General features: G+C 40.8%; 1 protein-coding gene across 3 annotated transcripts in view; it reads right to left on the bottom strand.

The window, feature by feature from the left end:
- The window catches only part of USP13 (ubiquitin specific peptidase 13), a 121,605-nt gene that overhangs the window by 12,629 nt on the left and 88,142 nt on the right, over positions 1-20,834 (bottom strand). Inside the window, exons 17-21 of one of the 3 annotated variants that reach the window (XR_010943574.1) lie at positions 18,311-18,454; positions 16,354-16,508; positions 14,665-14,818; positions 9,803-13,995; positions 700-5,605 (exon numbers count right to left, since the gene is read on the bottom strand). Coding sequence is in view for 2 of the 3 variants with exons in the window: in XM_067738127.1 (XP_067594228.1) it covers positions 5,553-5,605; positions 14,665-14,818; positions 16,354-16,508; positions 18,311-18,454 (506 nt within the window). In the remaining variant the exon portion in view is untranslated. Of the gene's footprint in view, positions 1-699; positions 5,606-9,802; positions 13,996-14,664; positions 14,819-16,353; positions 16,509-18,310; positions 18,455-20,834 lie in introns of those variants that run through there. The other 2 variants (XM_067738127.1, XM_067738126.1) reach the window with 2 other exon arrangements.

Below are 20,834 nucleotides of genomic sequence, written 5' to 3'. Positions count from 1 at the left end.
ATGTTGCCTCCCATTTCAGTTCTACAAGGATCAAGCCAACAGCCACTGCAGATGCCCCCTCCAAAGTTTTCTTAGAACACTGATCTGCTTTTGGTAACAGACTATAACTTTCTTTATCTGTTAAGTAATCTGTTGTAACTTTCTGTATTTGCCTTTAAAATCTTTTACTGTCACTTTGATTCAATGAATAGATATTGTTTCACAGTGACCTATGATCCTATGTGACCAAGTGTTTTAAAACCATTTGCTATCTTTGACAAAATTTCCCAAGTCAAATTCTAAATGAAATTCTTTTGACCTCTAGCTAACTTTGGGATGCTTCCAAGGGCCCTTGAAACCACCCAAAGAGAGGTATTAAACTATTAGACTTATGTGGTATGTTAAATTACATGGGAAACATTGTCAAATAAGTGGTGATAAACCTTCTTAGGTTATATTATATGGGTAGATGTCATTAACATAGATATTCCAAAAATTATATGGAATTCCTAAAAATCTGGTATATCCTGGTATAATGTTACCAGTCATAATTCTGGTTATTATCTTAAGATGCTGTTTGTCCTAGAAATAACCAAGTTTCTTACCAGTTGCATTATAATATGTTTAACCATGCCATTTTAAGTCTTTTGTCATTGTGCTACCGAGTCCAAGCTCGCTCTGCTCACTGCACGACAGGCCAGTAAGTCAGAAACAGGGTGCTGAGGCAAGGAATACGACTTTATTCAGAAAGCCCGCAGACCGAGAAGATGGCAGACTAAAGTCTCAAAATAACCATCTTATCAGGGTTTGGATGCCAGTTTCTTTTATAGCACAGAGATGGGGAGGAGATGAGGAAGAAAAGTAAAAAGGCCGTAAGTTTTGCAAATATCACCTGGAATGGCCAGCCTGGGGAGGGGATGTGTTCATTTCTTCTTTCTTGTAGCCATCCACAGGTGGAGAGGGTCCGGATGTTTGCCTGAACAAAGGCACTTTAGTTTAACATTCAGGCAGAGGGGCAAGGTTCCCCAAGGCAGGCCATTATGTATATAGACAGTATCCCTTTAGTGAACAAAAGCGTCGGAAAGCAAAGGTTAAAGTAAAAGAAACAGATCCGGGCTTCCCTGGTGGTGCAGTGGTTGAGAGCCTGCCTGCCAATGCAGGGGACACGGGTTCGCGCCCCAGTCTGGGAAGATCGCGGAGCGGCTGGGTCACTGAGCCTGCGCGTCTGGAGCCTGTGCTCCGCAGGGGGAGAGGCCACAGCAGTGAGACGCCCACGTACCGCAAAAAAAAAAAAAAAAAGGAACAGATGCAACATGTAATCAGGTTTGGCTCTTCCCTGTTACAATTCCCCACTGTCAATGTCCATTCCACAATCTTGTAGAAAAACAGGTGACAAAGTCAGATGGATCTTCCTGGGAGTGTTCACCATCAGTGCCAGTGTTCCAAACGTTGTTTCTTTTGTTCCTCTCTGGAAAGTGTCTCCTTTACTCCTGTAGTCTTAAAAAAGTATTCACAACCTAAAAGTTGAGAGTTATGATCTATTCAGCGGGAATTTTGAGGGCTTCAATCCCAGGAGGCACCATCTCAAGTTAAGGAATTTAGCCCTTTTCTATGTATGGGAAAATGCACTGAAATCACTCCCCTGATATGCACCTCAGCTATCTGGGGCCTGTATCCTGTATTTTCATACCCTGAGTTTCCTCAGAGCCCACGGCTCACATTGGAGGGCTGCAATCACTAATGACTGATGTGGCAGGAAATATTTCATTTCTCAGATCCTCTCCTCTTGGTCAGGATTTTGACCAATACTGGGAGACATTTCATGATCAAATTTGTCCCACGGCGCTGGGAGGCTCATCCCAGATCAGGTGAAAATTCTTGATATGCCACTCCAGGTGCTAGTTTCCGGATTAGGCCCTATTGATAATTAAAGATTCTCTGGATCCTCTATCTAATTATGATCCAGGAGACATTTTCCCTTGTTGCTTCTTCCCATACCTAGAATCACACTATTACAATTATTTTATGTTATAAATGTGACCTATTTCCTCAAGACGTTTAGCCATAGAAGTTTTGTTGGAGGCCTGGTTACGCACTGGGTACTTTAAGAGACAACAATCTTATAAAATAGATGGGATATAAGTAATGCCGCTAGTAACACTGACAAAGACAGAGCGCAGCAGGGAGACACAAAGCACAAACAATTGGCTTACAAACAATTGGCTTACAAAGGTATAATTTACCAAATTACTGCAAGTCATAATTAGTTTAAGGGGAAGGTTTTCTTATACCTGGAAAACACAGATTTAAACCATTTTTCAGACAGAAATCATAAAAATTATAACCCTATTCACCAGTTTACTCAGCCTTATGTAACTAAATCCTTCTTGTTAACAGCTTTATGAAGCCATCAGGTTTCCCATTAGAACTCTTCGATTTCCTACCCAGTTCACCACGATGGTCTGAAAGTCAGAAACTTGTATTTATCCAAAGCTCCTTTCTATAAATCTTCTTGAAGAGGAAGCATTTTTGCAAAGGCGTCAGAGTGAAACCATAACTGTCTATAATGACCAAAGACTTAAGAAGGCACGTTTAAATCTGATTACAGTGCAATTGACAAAGCAACTTGGTTACTGCTGTGACATGGAACACTTTCAGATAATAACTAGAATTATGACTGATAACATTTTACCAGGACATACCAAATTTTAGGAACTCCATATAATCTCTAGAATACCTGTATCATTTGCCATACAATATAACCCAAGAAGATTTATTACTTATCTGACAACACTTCCCGCGTAATTCAACATACCAAGTGAACCTAATTAGTTAATATCTCTCTTTGGGATGTTTCAGGGGCCCTTTGAAGCATACCAAAGTTAGCTAGAGGTCAAAGGAGCTTCATAATTTGATTTGGGAAGTTTTGTCAAAAAAATGTCAAAAGGGTTTAAAACAGATAGGATCACAGGTCACTGTGAAACAATAGTTATTCACTTAACCTAAGTAACAATAAAAGATTTCAAAGGCAAATATAGAACGGATCACTTAAAAGGTAGAGAAACTTAAAATCTGTTAGCAAAGGCAGTTCAAAATCCTAAGAAACCTTGTCTTCTTAACAAAGAGAAAAGCCACATTCAAGTTTTGCAACAGCTTACTGTTAAAATTTATTTACTCAAACTTATTTTAAACTTAGTCAATCCTGACCATGAACAAAACTCTTTTCTTGGGGTCCGCTTTCCAAACCTTCCATCACTTAACTCATTTTAGCACAATTCTAACTTTCAAGTTGTCTAATATCTGGAGAGATTAATTTTAGATAGACATTCCCAAAAGATAATTATTTTTTGAAGTTCACCTAAAGCTCTTATCTCATTTGCATTTTCTTAAAAGTTTCTTCACATCAAGTTACTTTCCTTGATGACAAATTTGCAACAGATATAACAAGATTTTATTTAGCTTATATTAAACCTAGGCACAATAAAAGTATTATACCTGATGACTCTAATGACATGTCTGTATTAATTAGATCAACAAACATTAATACTGAATATGTCTCAGTTCACGTGAATCTGAAACTCATTTAGCTTAATTTTTCTTGTATTTAGAATTGTTTGGTTTGTAAGCGCTTACTTTTCTTTACGCCAATTAAATAGAGCTCATCCACAAGTCAACCTCAGCAATGTTATCCGAAGACAAAGACACATACAAGGACACAAGCACACAGAGACATCACAGTTCTCATTTCAAAATTTCAGCCCTGAGTCAGGTACAACAATGTAAAACCCATCAGTTTACAAAAAGAGGTTGGATTAAAATTGGGTTTCTGGCAGATGGAACAAATCAAGCTAACTTGTCTAGATGGCTGAATTTTTATAGAAAATACACTTAGGTTTTTTATTTAGCCTTGACAAGTCAATTTCTAAATTACTTTACCCGCTTTTCAAAGTTTGCATTTTAAAAAGATGGCAGAAATGAGGGTTCCTGAGAAGATCAGACAGGACATTTGCATCTCAAAGACACAGGCAAATTTTTCCTAGGATGACTTTGTTTCCCCTTTATTTAATATTTACAATCCTCTTAAGATAAATAGGGAAGGTAGTCAATCAACTTGTTCCCCACTGTCAAAGTTACCTGCGGCTCCTGTGGGGAAATTAGAATCTGACGCCTCAAGTCCAAGGGAGTCCCTCTGGCCTCTTACAGGATGTCACCGCAAGGGAAACTGCCCTGCTGCGGAAGCGGCTCCCAGTCCGAATTGGGTGCCCTGTGGAGTCTTAGCTGGTGATATTAAATCAGGCTCCTGTGCTCCAAGGGTTAACAAAGAAACTTCTATTAGATACCCACGGGTAGGGGAAACAGGAGGCAGTGAATATCATGGTGGCATGCGGGGTGGGCAGTTGGAACAACTGCCGGTACAGCATGCTCTTTTGCAAAACACTTCTAACTGCGAGATCCTGTAATAATTGAGTGAGCCATTCAGGGGCCATCGCTCTTCTGATCTTACATATTGGGTCCACATCCTATTACAATGGTACATCATGTCTTTCTTAGTCAGAGGCTCCCGGCTATGTTTAGCCCATTTATCTAATATACGCTCCAAAGGGCTCTCCTTCGGGATGGATGGAGTATTTCCTATTTTTTGTAAGTTTGATAACACCAAAACACTAAAGACGCAAACAAATTCCAACACAAAAGGCCCAAACAAATTCTAGCATCGATGCACGCAAAACCAAGACCAAAACCAACGGTTCCCGAATCAGATAGACATACCCTACAAAACCAACAAATTAGTTCCCAAATCAGGTAGACTTACCCTACAAAACCAACGAACTAGTTCCCTACCGAACCGGTCCCAAATCAGGTAGAGTCTGACAACAAGTCCCCCCTCCAACAGGGTACCCCAATCAAACAAACTGGCTTATCCCGTAAAGGAAAAGCCCAAACTGAGAGGGGAATATGTTCCGGGTGTGCACACCGGAGCGACTTACCCTACAGACTCGAGTTCCCCAACTCGCGACACAAAAGGATACACAAAACCAAAACAAGATCAAGACCACAACCAACGAACCAGTTACCAAACTGGGTAGACTTACCAATCTCTACAAAATCGAGTCTGTGGACTTGCGGAAGTTGGTCGGTTCCTTGCTTCAACTGCCAAGCGCTGGGGTAGCTGGTGCCGCTTCAGGGAATTTTGAAGGGAAGACCCTCAGGACAAATGGTCCTGGCAGCAGCCAGGGCCTTGTCCCAGTGTTCCTGACCGGGCCCGGCTGGCCAAGCCAAACTTGTTACCGAGTCCAAGCTCGCTCTGCCCGCTGCACAACAGGCCAATAAATTGGAGACAAGGTGCTGAGGCAAGGAATACGACTTTATTCGGAAAGCTGGCAGACCGAGAAGATGGCTGAAGTCTCAATATTTTAAATATTTTGACTAAATATTTTGACCGAAATCTCAAAATAACCATCTTATCGGGGTTTGGATGCACAGAGAGGGGGAAGAGATGAGGAAGTAAAGTAAAAAGGCCATAAGTTTTGCAAATATCACCTGGAATGGCCAGCCTCGGGGAGGGGATGTGTTCATTTCTTCTTTCTTGTAGCCATCCACAGGTGGAGAGGGTCCGGATGTTTGCCTGAACAAAGGCACTTTGGTTTAACATTCAGGCAGGGGGCAGGGTTCCCCGAGGCAGGCCATTATGTACAGACAGTATCCTTTTAGTGAACAAAAGCAGCGGAAAGCAAAGGTTAAGGTAAAAGAAACAGATCCAACATGTAGTCAGGTTTGGCTCTTCCCTGTTATAACTGTTTTACTCTGATGCTTTTACAAAATGAAGATCTTCAAGAAGATCCATAAAAAGGACTTTTTGACAAATATAAGTTTCTGATGACTTTTAGATCATACTACCAAACTGGGTAAGAAATTACGAAACTAATAGAAAACCTGATGGCTTCATCTAGATCAACAGGAATTAATCACATGGAACTGAATGATAAATATAATTTATAATTTTATGCCTTTTTGTCTGAAATATTAGTGGCTTTTAATCTTTCTTTTCCAGAAAAACTTTCCTCTTATGCTAACTATGATATACAACATGTTGATAAAGTTTACCTTTGTAAACAAAGATGAAACATTACCTTTTTCTCTCTACCTGATCCCCCCAGGATTTGGCTTCTCCAACTGGCTCCCCTCTGGACTTGATGGCTTACTGCAATCCAGATTACAACTAGTTATACTAATCATTGTTTTAATTTGTTCTCTCTTTGTTGTTTCAAACTGTTTATGTTTTTTGTATCTCTCTGCTGTACTATGACCTTATTAATGTTACTAGCTATATTACGGACATTATATTTCACAAGATTGTTGTCTTGGGACTTCCCTGGTGGCAGAGTGGTTGAGAATCCGCCTGCCAGTGCAGGGGACAAGGGTTCGAGCCCTGGTCCGGGAAGATCCCACATGCCGCGGTGCAACTAAGCCTGTGCGCCACAACTACTGAGCCTGCGCTCTAGAGCCCGCGAGCCAACAACTACTGAGCCCGAGTGCCACAACTACTGAAGCCCGTGCACCTAGAGCCCATGCTCTGCAACAAGAGAAGCCACCCAATGAGAAGCCCACTAACCACAACGAAGAGTAGCCCCCGCTCGCTGCAGCTAGAGAAAAGCCCGCGTGCAGCAACAAAAACCCAATGCAGCCAAAAATAAAAAAATTTTTTTATTAAAAAAAAAAGATTGTTGTCTCTTGCATTACCTGACGTGTAAACAGGCCTCTGACAAAATTAATGGTGGCTAAACATCTTGAGGCAACTGATCACATATATAACTCTATATAGAATAACTGTACTAGTACAACTCTAGATATGGAAAGAAGCGATAAGGGAAAACATTTCCTGGATCGTAATAAACTAGTAAGACAGATGATCCAGAGAATTTTAGGTTATCAACAGGGCCTGATCCAAAAATAGCATGTTGAATGGCCTATCAACGAAATCCTCGTCTGACCTACGCATGAGATTTCCTAATACCGTGGGACAAATTGGTCACCAAATGCCCTCCAAACCTTGGTCGAATTTATGACCGAGAGAGGGTGCTGTGGAAGGGAACGCTGTCTGCCATTCCAGCTCTACACAGATCAAGCCTGCATCAGCCCCTGCAGCTACGCCACCACGGTGCACCCTGAGGGGAAATCAGGATGGAGAAGAACAGCAAACTTTCTGTGCTCTGGATAATAGCCTTAGATAGACAGTTAAGATGCATATCTAAGGAATAATTTCAATGAGCCCAGACTCTTGCATCTTCCCCTACATAGGAAAGTACTAAAATCATTAACTTGAGATGTCTTTTCTTTGTGATTAAAGTAATCTTTTAATGCTCGACTGCATGTTTTTCTTCCAGCAAAAAACTCCTATATATCCTGGCTCCTTCTCTACCTCTTCAGAGCAGTTCTTCAGAGCTACAGTCCTCAGTAAGGTCCCCGCAGAAAACTTCACTTGAAACTTTCAGGCTGTGCATCTTTCTTCTGTCAGCACCTGTAACTTCAAGGAGTTATGATCCTGATAGACACTAGTTTTATATCTAACTCAGCCATCAAATTATCTTTAGATATCTTTTAAATAGCTTTTCAGATGCTTTTGAACCAGTAATAACAACTAACTGGTTCCCTAATTAATGAGTCAAAGAAAATCTGTAGTATGTGTTCAGTTTTTATGTACGTGACAGTCATCATTTACCTTTTTGAAAACTATAGTTCAACCACACATCATGACCGAAAGCAAACTCTAGATTCAGGAGTGCAGTTTAATTAATTTATATTTTATAAACCATTATAGCATCTACATCCACTTGAAAAGCAGTGGTTATCGTAAGGCCATGACACGTTATTTAGTCAATCTACAGAGTGCTCAGAATACAGAAACACCAAAAGACTCCTCAAAACCACCACCAAGACCCCAGGGCTCTGCAGCCTTCTGGTGAGACACCAAAACTGAGTTTTCCAACTGAATCTTCCTAACTTGAATAATGTGTTTCATAACCCACCCCTAACAAGAGAAGGGAAAACGTCATCCCCAATTGACCAGCATTTGACTCACAAACACCCTATATCAAATAGTCTCCACCCCCAACAGCTTGATTTCCCTCATTCCTGCTCTGAGAAAAGACCCGTGTGTGTGGTGGGGATTGGGGGTGGATTTGGAACTTTTAGAAGACTATTCAATTCCCAAAAAGAGAACAAGGACGATACGGGTAAATCAGTAACAGCTTAAGGCAGCTGATAACATGGACAGAATCTTAAAGGTTCTACAAATTGCCTCCCCCCCCCCCCCCCCCCGCCCAGCCAGCTCGAAATTACCAATCCACCTGGACTTCTCATTTGTGTACTGCCTAGAACAACAGATATCAAACACTTCTCCCTAAGCTTAATAGTTCTCAGTCATCTATACTTCAGTGTAAATTAGTTTACTCCAGAGTGGCTTCCTCTTAACTTCTAAGAGCACCACTGAAAAGCACAGGTGCTGACATGGGGGATCAGAATGAGAGCCCTAGGACTTCCAGGGTGGCGCAGTGGTTAAGAATCCACCTGCCAACGCAGGGGACACGGGTTCGAGCCCTGGTCCAGGAAGACCCCACATGCCGCGGAGCAACTAAGCCCGTGCGCCACGACTACTGAGCCTGTGCTCTAGAACCCGCAAGCCACAACTGAAGCCCGCAAGCCACAACTGAAGCCCACGTGCCACAACTACTGAAGCCCACATGCCTGGAGCCTGTGCTCCGCAGCAAGAGAAGCCACCGCAATGAGAAGCCCATGCACCACAAGGAAGAGTAGCCCCCGCTCACCACTAGAGAAAGCCCGCAGGCAGCAATGAAGACCCAACACAGCCATAAATAAATAAATTTTTTAAAAAAAGAATGAGAGCCCAGATGTATTAAGTAAGTGTGTACTGCTTTCGAACAGACCACTGGGGCTTGGCTTCCCTGGGCCCTGTGCCTCTGCTCTCCAGATCCTATTCTGAATGCATTCCTCAGGGAGCCCCACCACTATGTAAATGAAATGTCTCTCTGCTCCCCTTGCTGGAAAATCCTCAACTGCAGCAAGGAGACGTCTGCACCATGACAGCAATATGACTGAAGGGGCCAGAGCAGGTTCTGAGTAATCACAGACTAATCACATTTTAATTACGTTGGCAATCAGTGAGTTCTTTTAAAAAAAAAAAAATTAAACGCTCATTAAGTGCAACACAGAAACAGAAATGATTTTGCAAATGGCAGAAGCCCAGATAGGTCAGACTGATGACTTGATTTCCCACTTCTTAAAAATTTTAAAAACTCAACAGAAAGTTAAGTGCAGCTCTTAAAACAGGTAGGACATGACAATAAACAGAGCCTTCTGAAAAACAGGCTCCTGCCTCCATTCCAATTTAGAAAACTTGAAATAGGATGACTCAGTAGGGGGCAAAGGAGAAAATGCAGTCCTCAAAATCAGGCAGACCTGAATTACAAGGTGGTCCTACCATAAGCAAGTCCGTAACCTTGTCAGCTACCACTTTCTCATCCGAATACCTTGCTGTAAGGAGCCAGGGAAAAGCGGTGGAGGAAATGCCTGGCACTTAGTAGACATTCGATAAAGGACAGCTACTCTTTCACCAAGTGTTAATGGCACAAATCCTTTTAATCAAAGTACATAACATTTAAATGGAAGAGTTTCATGCAATGACATTACTTCCTCATTCAAAAAGATGGCAATAGTAATTTTTAATTACATATTCCCTAAAGGAAGAATTTGATACAAGTGCTTCTTTAATCCCAGTCACTGTTTTTCCAATTCAAACACCTACCTTGTCATTATTTTCAGCGTTAACCTGCTGGAGTGATCTCCCAGCGGCCACGATCCTCCATCTTAAAGTAGCGGCCACGATCCTCCATCTTAAAGTAAGAGTAAACTAATCTTGCGGTTTAAAATGGTGGTTCTCAAATTTAAGTTGAATTAGAACCACCTGGAGGGTCTGTTAAACCACACCTCGCTAAGCCCGCCCCTGGAGGGCCTAATTCAGTAGGCCTGGGTGAGGTCCAAGAATCTGCATCTCCAGCAAGTTCTCAGGTGACCCTGATTCTGATGGTCTAGGCCCACACTCAAACCAGTGCTTTGAAGAGACCAACCCTTCCCTTCTCGGCTCAGACATGACAACAGGGGAGGGTACACGACAGACTCTCACATTCCCAGAACATCTGCTGAGAACTCTGGGACATGACTCTTTCTGCTGGAAAGATACAATAGTAGGAGGCACTGGCAGCCATCTTGTGGCCATGACGGAGAGCCTGAGGCTGGAACCAACCCCAGAGGCAAGAGATATACTCATATAAAAGGGCTTGAGTCCTGCAGTCAAGGGCATGCCCAGAGTCAAGTCTTCCTGGGACTTTCCAGCTTTTATATTACAAGACACCCTTTTTTGCTTAGACAAGTTTGGCTCAGCAATCCTGCTACTTACAAAAGAACCCTGAAAACCCTGTTGTTGGTTTTACTTGGTTTGTCTGTTTTGGCTCTCCATTTTGCTCCTAAATAGAAATCACCTAAACCTTTAAATTGTCCTCATTACCCCCAAGTCAAATGTCCAAGCCAATTCACCAACCAAAATAAAGGTAAAAAACAATGTTTGGGGAATGCAAACAACTCACCTACACAGAATACGCACCCCCCGGAGTGGAACCTATGAATTTAATGTAATTTAATGTAATTCTAATCAAATCCCTGGAGAATGGCCAATTACAAGACCAGGCACTTTCCAAAATTCAGCAGGAACAACTGAGAAAATATAATGGGGAAAAATGTTATTCATAAGTAACACAGAAAATGTAATTCTGAGAACTAAACCAAAAAGGCAGATGTTTATAGAGAAAACCGTATAGCTCTGCAGGAGTGGGAGAAGGGGGATACAAAGCAAAGGAAAAGGGTAACATGTTTCTGGCCAGAAAAACTCAATATTGTAAAGCTACGAGGTATTCCCAAACTAATTTACAGTATTTGAAACTCTCACACAAATCAATAAAAAAAAATCTAAAAACCTCAATAAAAATGGGAAAATGGGCAAAGGAAATGAGGACGCAGTTAACACAAGAAAAACAACTAGGCAATAAAGATATAAAACACATGAAGAGTGCTCGGCCAACAGCACTGTTGGGAAGGACAGGGAACCAGGAGCGCAGGGCTGTGTTTTGGGCGGGGCAGGGGGTGGGGAGGTTGGTGATGGGATCATCTATATTCACATCTCAAAAATACGCAGTTTTGACCCCAAAACTTCACTTCCAGAAACTTACCCTAAAGAAATAATAAGGGAGAGCTCAAGAATGTTCATTACAGCATTACTTTTAATAGAGAAAAAAGGAAGGGAGGGGGTGGAGGAGGGAAGAAATGAAAGAAACTGAAAAGCTGAACAAATGTTTGTTGCCTGGATAGAGATTGAAAGAGGCATTTGTTGTACTTCTGTGAACTGCATTCATCCTTTAAGAAATGTGTTATTTAAAAATCACTGCTATCACCTTCCAAATGTGCAAATAACCCCATTATTTAAAACTCTTTCTGAAATCGTCTTTTATTTAAGCAACAACTAGCCTAAGATTAGGTATATATATTATGGTACAATGGAATATTAATATATGTTCAATGGCCTAGATTTACATAAAGTACACCCACAGTTACGAAAGAGCAGACTATAAAATAGCACGTATAGTGTAAAGCAGGTACGCCACAAGGATATCTTGTACAGAATAGGGAAATATAGTCATTATTTTGTAATAACTATAAGTGGAGTGTCAGCTATAAAAATATTGAATCACTATGTTGTACACCTGAAACTAATATAATATTGTAAATCAACTATACTTCAAATTTTTTTAAATAGCATGTATAGAATAGAATGCTATATTCTTATATACATTTTTATATTCATTTTTATATATTTGCAAAGAAAGGTCTAAAGAATATACACAAAACATTTAACAGTGACTGGGTTATGACCGGGTAGCAGGATTGTAATTTTTGTTTTCCTCTTTTCCTATATCTGTATTTTCTCCAGTTGCTAAAATTATTATACATCCTTTTAATTATAAGAAAAAGAAACAACATAAATGTTAATTTTTGTAAAAGGAAAAAAAGTGACATATGAGTTCAGGTGCTAATGCAGCAAAGTACAAGAAATCATCTTTTCCCTTTCCTGTGAAAAGGGAATAGAATAGAATGCAACAGTACACTGCTAATTCCTCCAAATGGTACTTAGTAGAGGTAATTAAAAAAACTATCCCTGTGACCACTACCACCTGGCATTCATTTAATTCTTCATTCAATCATTCACTTGCTGATCACCTCCCATGGGCCAGACACACTGATGGAAAAGTTACTTTAAAAACGTCTGTTCTTCTATAAAATCCAGTGCAGAATGCATTTGGTGAGTTAGGGTGGTTTATGCTTTTTTTATAATTAAATTTTTCACCTCCTGCTGCCCTTAGATTCTGCATATCCCATATGTGATTTCTCATAGTGCATCACTGTCTCCTTCCCCACCCTCACCCATAAGTGCCAAAATTTGGGAGCAATGAGGAGTAAAGCCATAGAGTTTGGCCCAGAGTGCCTTTAAATTCAAGGGTGCTCAAAAACATCATCATGACATCCTACTCAAGGATGCAACTCAAAAACCAGGAATACGTGCAGGTCACTCTGAGTTCAGTAAGCCCGAGAAGAGGATGTGGCTGTTCTGTATAATTAATGACCATCTCTGAGAGAATGGTTGGTCCCTCCAAGCTCCATCAGAAGACAGGAAACCCTAACGATCAGACTCTCCTTCCCTCTGCAGCCAAATACCTTGGCAGCTCTACAGCGGCCCCATCTTGTGGTTTATTCTTTCTGCAAGAACTCACCTTCCCTAAAGAAGAGTCCATTACTGAAAATCAAGGAAGGAGTGAACCGATGGACATGTAACACATAATAAGTCCTGCTTGTGAATTATTGAATAATGCTTGTCCATAACAGCTTTTAATGTTTCAAGCAAGCCAATGATTTCCAAAAAGTAATACAAGACCCTTTAGATGAATGTGGAAGTCGGGAGAACTACAGCTCATCCTTTTCCAGTCTAGTTGGATTAAAACAACTTCAGTGAAGAAATTCCTAGTTTCTATAAAAGAAGAAGAAAGTTTCCCTCCCCCTCTCTGTCTCTAGCGCTATATCAATACATATGTGTTAGGTCTGGTAAGACCATTAATGAGTAGAGCTACAGCCATACGATCATAGGAGCAAATGCTGTTATGGTAAATTTAATTAAATCCAATTATTATTTACTTGATACTTTTTAGGCACTGGACACCACAAGCTTTATAAAAGTAAAATAGCCTCTGTCCTCCATGAGCTCCCAGTCAGCTGGGAGACACAGGTATTTACCCAACTAATTTTATCTCAAGATGAATCTGATACCTCTAATAACAGAACAAACACTATGTTACAGTGGCTGCAGGCACGGGCTCTGCAGGTAGGCTGCTTGGGTTGGAATTCCGGTTCTACTTCTCACCAGCACAGTGACCTTGTCAAGTTACTTTGCCTTCTCTGCCTCAGTTTCTCCATCTGTGGCATGGAGATAATAACGGTACCTACCTCACAGGGTTACTGTGAAGATGAAACGTGACACAAGTGGAAGGATTGTTAATATTGGTATAATTACTACCAGCATGTGAGGTAAAGAGGGACCAATTACGACAAGAACCTGGGAAAGTGGTCCAGAGAAATGGAATCTATGGCCAAGTTCTGAATAACGATGAGGATTTTAGTGTGCTGTGATGGGAAAAAAGGGGCAGTTTGCAGCTAAGGATTAGCCTGAACGAAGGCCTGGAAGTAGGGAGAAGACGGTTGAGGACGGATGAGCAGGCTGGTGGTGTGGTACCATAGCAGGCACGTGAGCTGTAGGTCTGGGGCTGCAGAGGAGATAACACCGAGAGCCAAGCAGGCTGGGACCTGACCGCAGGAGGTGACGGCCGCCGGGCTCCGACCCTGTAGGCAAGCACAGCCCGAGAAGAAGGGTATCACGGGGCTGAAGAACATGGATTCTGACTTTGAATCTTGGCTCCACCTCTGAAGAGCTATGTGACCTTGGGCAAGGTTACCTCATCTTTCTATGCCTCTGTTTTCTCACCTGTAAAATGGGTGTGGTGAGGATTAAATGAGTGCTTAGGTAAAGTGCTTAGAGCCCTAGTTGGCACAGAGTGACATATGTGTTCGCTGATGGAAGGCTCCCCATGGGCCTACGGCACCTCTTCCTGCCATCCTGACAGCCCTTCAGAAAATGATCATGAGCAACGACAGGGTCAAGGTTATAAGACTGTTTTTCAACTCTTCAAAAATACCACCACGAAAATAAATGCTCTCTTTTGGACAAAAACGTTCATGGTCCACGATGAAATTTCACCTCAGATGATAGAGTCAGAGCTGGCACTAAACTGAGGCACACACACTACCAGGTGACATGACTGAGTCCGCCCAAGACTTCCTCAGATCACCCTGGCCTATGCAAAGTGGCCAAGTGCACCACTTATGAGAAGCTGGGATCTGTGCTAACTTTTAAATGATGGCAAAGGTTTTAATATTCGGGAGTGGGAGGGAAGGGCACGAACCGAATGTACAATCACGACTGCTCAGACAATCCCTAAGTCAAGAACTTACTTCCAGATCCATCCTTGACTCTAGGTCCTTCAGGCTTGGCTTCAGAAATAATGTTCGCGTTGGCGTTATTCTCCATCTCGATCACAAAGTCACTGTCCTCCTCAAACTCAGGGTGGCTAAAGATCCAATCCAGTGCTCTTTCCAGGTTACTATTCTAATAAAACAAAACATTTTTACAATGTAAGCAGTCCCGGGGCCTCATTATATCCTGACCATTTGAACCAGGATGTCAAGCAGATAGGACAAGAGGCTTGAATTCATTAGTCCTAAGTGCCTCTGAGTAAGAAGCTCTGACCCTGCATGTGAAACACACTTTCCGTGGACATTCTGCAAGTCTCCCAACCCAAGTCTGTAACTGGATTCGCTGGAAAACAGCTCACAGCAGCAGGTCGGCACTGCAAAGCCCGTATCAGTCTTAGCTCGGCATTTCTGTGGGCTGATGCTGATAATGATGGGAGGCAAAATGCCAAAGAGAAAGGCATCTGTTTCAGTGCAGCCTTTTCCAAAGCCACACTAATCGCACACGCTATCTTCTCTACCAACTGTATTTTGTACAGATAACCATGGAGGGTAGAGGGAGGCCAACATGAGTACTGTGTCAGAGCTCCTCTCCTAAATGTTGGCAAAGTGGTTGAACTGCAGTAGAGACAAGACTGATGCCTTGATTAATGATGACAACACTGGTTAGTTAAGTTACATTGTTTTAAACTGAACTCCATGTAAATCAATGGATCATAAAAACATTTCTGTCTTCTCCCTTTGTGGTATCACTTGGTGAGTTAAAGAATTTGTTTAGATGTAGTTAGACTCTCCAATTAAAGAGTCAAGCAAGTAAAATAATTGGGGCATAAGCAAGTACCCCGCATAAACAAACTCTGGTTGAGACATTTCAAGCATTTTAAAGGGAAACAGATTTTTCCAGCCACACTGCCCAGAGCCAGGAGAGAGCCGCTGTGACCTCAGCAAGGGACCTCAGCAGGCAACCAGTCAGGATAAGCAAGAAGGAATTAGGAGCAGATATCCACTCAAAAATGGATTATGGTGTGAAAAAAAAAAAAGTACTTTCCTCCCTCAATACTAAACAGATATCTGCACTGCAAAAGGAACGGTTCCGTCTACCCTCCCGTTTCCTGGTCCCTTCTTTCCTGATAATATCAGGACTTCACAAATACCTGAAAAACCCTCTCTCTCTGTAGAGAGAAACAAAAGCAGAGAATTCCAAGGAGACTTCTCTATGAGGACTTTTGAGAGACACTGCTCCAAGGTCTTGGTATCAAAAAAGCACCATTTCTCCAAAAGAACTGCCTTATTGAAAACAGAATCTCAAGCATCCCTCTTTGCTCTAAGGCCACAAGCAAGCTCCAAGTCAAGTCTCTGACCTCATGCTTATAAATATTAAGATGATACAGAGTTTCTTTCAGCTGGGTCAACTTGCCCCCAGTGTATTATCTCCCTCCTTTTTAAAATATCTCCTTATTCTTAAAATCTCTGTATGATTCCCTCAATCATTTATTTTAGCTTTATATATACTACACACAAATAAATCTTTGTGGGGCGTGGTGGGGTATGGCATGAGACAGACATGATTCAAAACGATCAAAGGACATTGGAAAGTTTCAGTCTCTACTGACAAAACACAAACTACCTCCAACAAGAAGAAGGTGTTCACATACAGTCTCCCAGGCTTACCGTTGCTCGTAGCGCCTGAAGAGCCAGATTTCGATGGAATCCCATGGAGGTAATGAGAGCTACAGTTTCCTCCGGAGGTTGGTTATCCAGTCCAGCAGAGGCTGCAGCAGAAGCTGCTCCTCCGTAACCCGGCATGGTCAGCGGCTCGGCAAAATCTGGGGAAAAGAATCACACTCAGGCCCTTTTCTTTTTTGGGGGGTCTTGAAATAAACAACATTTTAGAGCTAAGAAGAAAAAATACCTAAAGTTAAAATAATCAAGACAGTCTGGTACTGGCGTAAGGGTAAACATATAGATCAACAGACCAATCAAATAGAATTGAGAATTCAGATATAAACCCACATACCTATGGTCAACTGATTTTCAACAAGGCTACCGAGACCATTCAAAGGGGAAAGGACAGTCTTTTCAACAAATAGTACTGGGACAACTACATATCCACGTGCAAAAAAATAAAGTTGGACCCCTACATAATACCATATGTAAAAATTAACTCCAAATGGATCATTGACCTAAATGTCAGAGCTAAAACTACAGAATTCTTAGAAGAAAGCATATGAGAAAATCTCTGTGACCTTGGGTTAGGCAATGGTTTCTCAGGTACACCAAAAGCACAAGTGACAAAAGAAACAAACAAACAAATTGGACTTCATCAAAATTAAAAACTTTTGTGCTTAAAGGACACCATCAAGAAAGTGAAAAGACAAGCCACACAATGGGAGAAAATCATGTATCTGACAAGGTACCTGTATCCAGAGCTCTTAGAATTCAACAATACAAATAACCTCATTAAAAATAGGCAAAGGATTTGAAGAGACATTTCTTCAAAGATACATAAATGGCCAATAAGCATATGAAAAGACGTTCATCATTAGCCATTAGGGAAATGCAAATCAAAACGACAATGAGATACCACTTCTCATCCAATGGATTGGGTATAATAAAAACAATAACAACGAGGGTTGGTGAGGATGTGGAGAAACTGGAACCCTCATACATTGCTGATGGGAATGTTGTACAGCCACTGTTGAAAACAATTTGGTGGTTTCTAAGAAAGTCAAATGTGGAGTTACTATATGACACAGCAATTCCACTCAAAACAAATGAAAACATGTCCACATAAAAATTTGTACACAAAATGTTTATAGCAGCATTACTCATAATAGCCAAAGAGTGGAAACAACCCAAATGTCTACCAACAGATGCAAGGAAAAATAAAATATAGTACATCCATACAACAGACTATTATTCAGCTGTAAAAAGGAATGAAGTACCAATACATGCCACAACACAGATGAACCTTGAAAGCATTATGCTAAGTGATAGAAGCCAAAAACAAAAGATCTCATATTGTATGATTACATTTATATGAAACATCCGTAACAGGCAAATCCACAGAGCCGGAAAGTAGGCTAGTGATTGTCGGGGGCTGGAGAGAGCAGGGGAAACGCGAAAGGGACTGCTATCGTGTACAGAATTTCTTTTTGGAAATTAACTGGTGATGGTGGCACAACTCTGTGAATCTACTAAAAAAAAACACTGAAATGTACACTTTCAATGAGGAAATTATATGGTATGTGAATTATAGCTTAATAAAGTGGATAAAAGTAAAAAGCTAACTAAACAGCCCCTATTTCTTCACGCACATTTTTCTATCTCAAGTCCTCCTCATAGCTAGAAGTTTATCCCATATCTTTCCAATGGTCTTTTTGCTACTGAATTATACAATTTAAAAGGGTGAATTAATCTCAACAAAGCTATTATTTAAAAAAGGAGGAAAGACAAAGATTGTGACTTTGCTACATGGGCAAAATAACCATCCCCCAGCCTCATGTAGCAGATTATGAGCTGAAAGATCATTTTCTGGGACACATCCAGAGGACGCAGTAGGACCAAGGGTTAACATCACTGAGGATCACATCAGATTCCAAAGCCATCCCATTTTCTGACCACCTACCTGGCTCTTCCATGTGAACAATGATCCAGTTGAAGGCCACTTCGGCTCCCATATTTCCAGTAAAATACACAGCCTTCCGACACGCTTCCAGAGGGAAACCCATCTCGGCCAGCTGCATCACCGATGACTCATCGATGTCTGATGCTACAGAGCACACAGGATATTCTGGTGTAAAAAAGTCAACCCTATTTCTTCTCGTCTTAGCTTCTCTTCGCCCCTTATCCACATGCTACCCAAAGAACGGGCTATTTTGTTTAATATGTACATGGTGGTTTAACTGTGTTTTGTTTTAAGCCATCCAAATATTAAGCTATTTGAGTTGAGTTTTAATCTTTGACCCGAATAGGAACCATGGTAATTACCTGAACAATCCAAGCACTGAAAAACAACTCTCTAATTTCCTATGGGGAGATCTAGTGTATTCCCAGAACCATTTCAGTCTCTTACATCACTCTCAAGACCACTACAGCAGCCTCTCCTATGGACTGCTGAAATTTGAAGAGAAAAGCATTATCTACAGGCCAAAAAGCCTATTCCTTAAATCTCACAGAAGGTTATAGCAGGCTTTTAGATATATTAGCAATCATAGAATGTAATCAGCTCTGAGAAATGGAGAGCCCAATGTTATGACAGAAGAATGTGTTTGTTAATTGTATATATTTAAGATATTAAAAAAGATTGCTTTACAAACCTAACTTCGGTTTAGACACAGATTTTGTTTTCTTTTCACAATAATATATAGATATTGGTAGAGAGGTGTGTGTTTATCGATACACAGACATAAATATAGATCTGTATGTGTATGCACACATATACATGCTTGTATGCATATGTATACTTGTACATGGGTGTGTATGTATGTCCGTGTGTGTGTACACATACACATCTACAAAGTGCTCTCAAATTATACCAAAGGTGGGGAGGGAACAGGAACACAAAACATACCCCTTATATTTTCCATGTCCTGAGGTCTGTAATCTACTGAAAACTCTGCCAAAGATAGCAATCAGTAGAAGAACTGAAGAACAGAGACATCTGTTCTACAAAAATTGTACTGAAAATGTATTTACCAAAGTGCTCTCTCAAGAGGATATACAAAACATCCTATCAAGATAAAATTTTAAGAAAGCAATGATGTAGGACAGCAGTGATTCCCCAAATGTGTTCTAGAGAATCCTAGTGTTCTAAGAGAGATGTAATTACTGAACCACAAAACAAGGGACTTCCATGGTCAAATAAGTTTTTTAAACCTGCATTCTCAATTCTCTCTAGAAATTCACAGTGTGCATTAATGTAGTGAAAATTCTAAAGTCCTATAATAAAGACTCCTGCAGTAGGTTGGGATTAACACATACACACTACTATATATAAAACAGATAACCAACAAGGACCTACTGTATAGCACAGGGAACTATAGTCAATATTTTACAGTAGCCTATAAAAGAATCTAAAAAAAGAATATATATATATGTGTGTGTGTATATATATATATATATATACACATATATGTATAACTGAATCACTGTGCTATACACCTGAAACTAACACATTGTAAATCAACTATACTTCAGTCAAATAAAATATTAAAAATATTTTAAAATTTTAGTAACAACAACAAAAAAGACTCCTGTGGTAAAGAAACTATGAAACTCTTTCTACAGAATACTTTTCAACACCTTGTAAAAGACCCTGTTCCCCAGAATGCAGTTAAAGTAACGCAGCTTAATAAATGTATGCATGTATATAATAGTATATTAAATTGAAAATGTATAATTGCATTTTGGGGAAAATACAGTGAGCCAGGCACAGGCAAAGAACAGTAGAAGGACAGATGCCAAATGTTAATAGTGGTTATAGATGAAACCAGAAATGACTGTTTTCACCAATCCATAATTTCTACATATCTTTTCACTTTAGAATAAGAAAATAATCAAAGTTATTCCTTTTAAATATCTGAGAAAGGTAGGATATAAATGTAAATTAACCCAAGATAATACTGTTTTCTCCTGCTGAACATAGGTTATTGCTGATAAGACAGCAGGCTTAGATCGGGGGAAAATGGAAAATGGCTGAATGCTCACTGTCACACAGGCTCTGACACAGTTCCAACCACCCATCACCTCCCCTGGGGCAAGATCCTGGAGGCCGGCTCTCTGCAGGGTCAGGGGCATCGAAACTCCTCACATTCCAGAAAAGGTCGAGTGACATGAAAAGCATGCTTGATGCCTAGCCCTGGCTCTGGTCCTAGCTCTTGGGTCTCTGAACTTTCCTAGGTCTCAGTTTTATCCTCTATAAAAGGTCACCTACTCTGCCCTTCTTACCGTGACATTCAAACAAGAATCTGGGCTTTGTATTAATAGTACAGTTAAATACAGTTGAAAGAATTTATGGAGTAATAAACTCAACATGACTCATGGTAACCATTCAAAAATATTGTTATCATTACAATCAGATTATTTACAGAGGCAATGGTTCGCCCATGACGCTCGCTGACCCTAACAGCCTTTCCCAGCAATCAGCAAAT

This window comes from Pseudorca crassidens, chromosome 5 (genome assembly GCF_039906515.1).
Source record: "Pseudorca crassidens isolate mPseCra1 chromosome 5, mPseCra1.hap1, whole genome shotgun sequence".
Taxonomy (NCBI): Eukaryota; Metazoa; Chordata; class Mammalia; order Artiodactyla; family Delphinidae; genus Pseudorca; species Pseudorca crassidens.
Note: the sequence above shows the minus strand (reverse complement) of the source record. Positions and strands in the feature narration are given on the sequence as shown.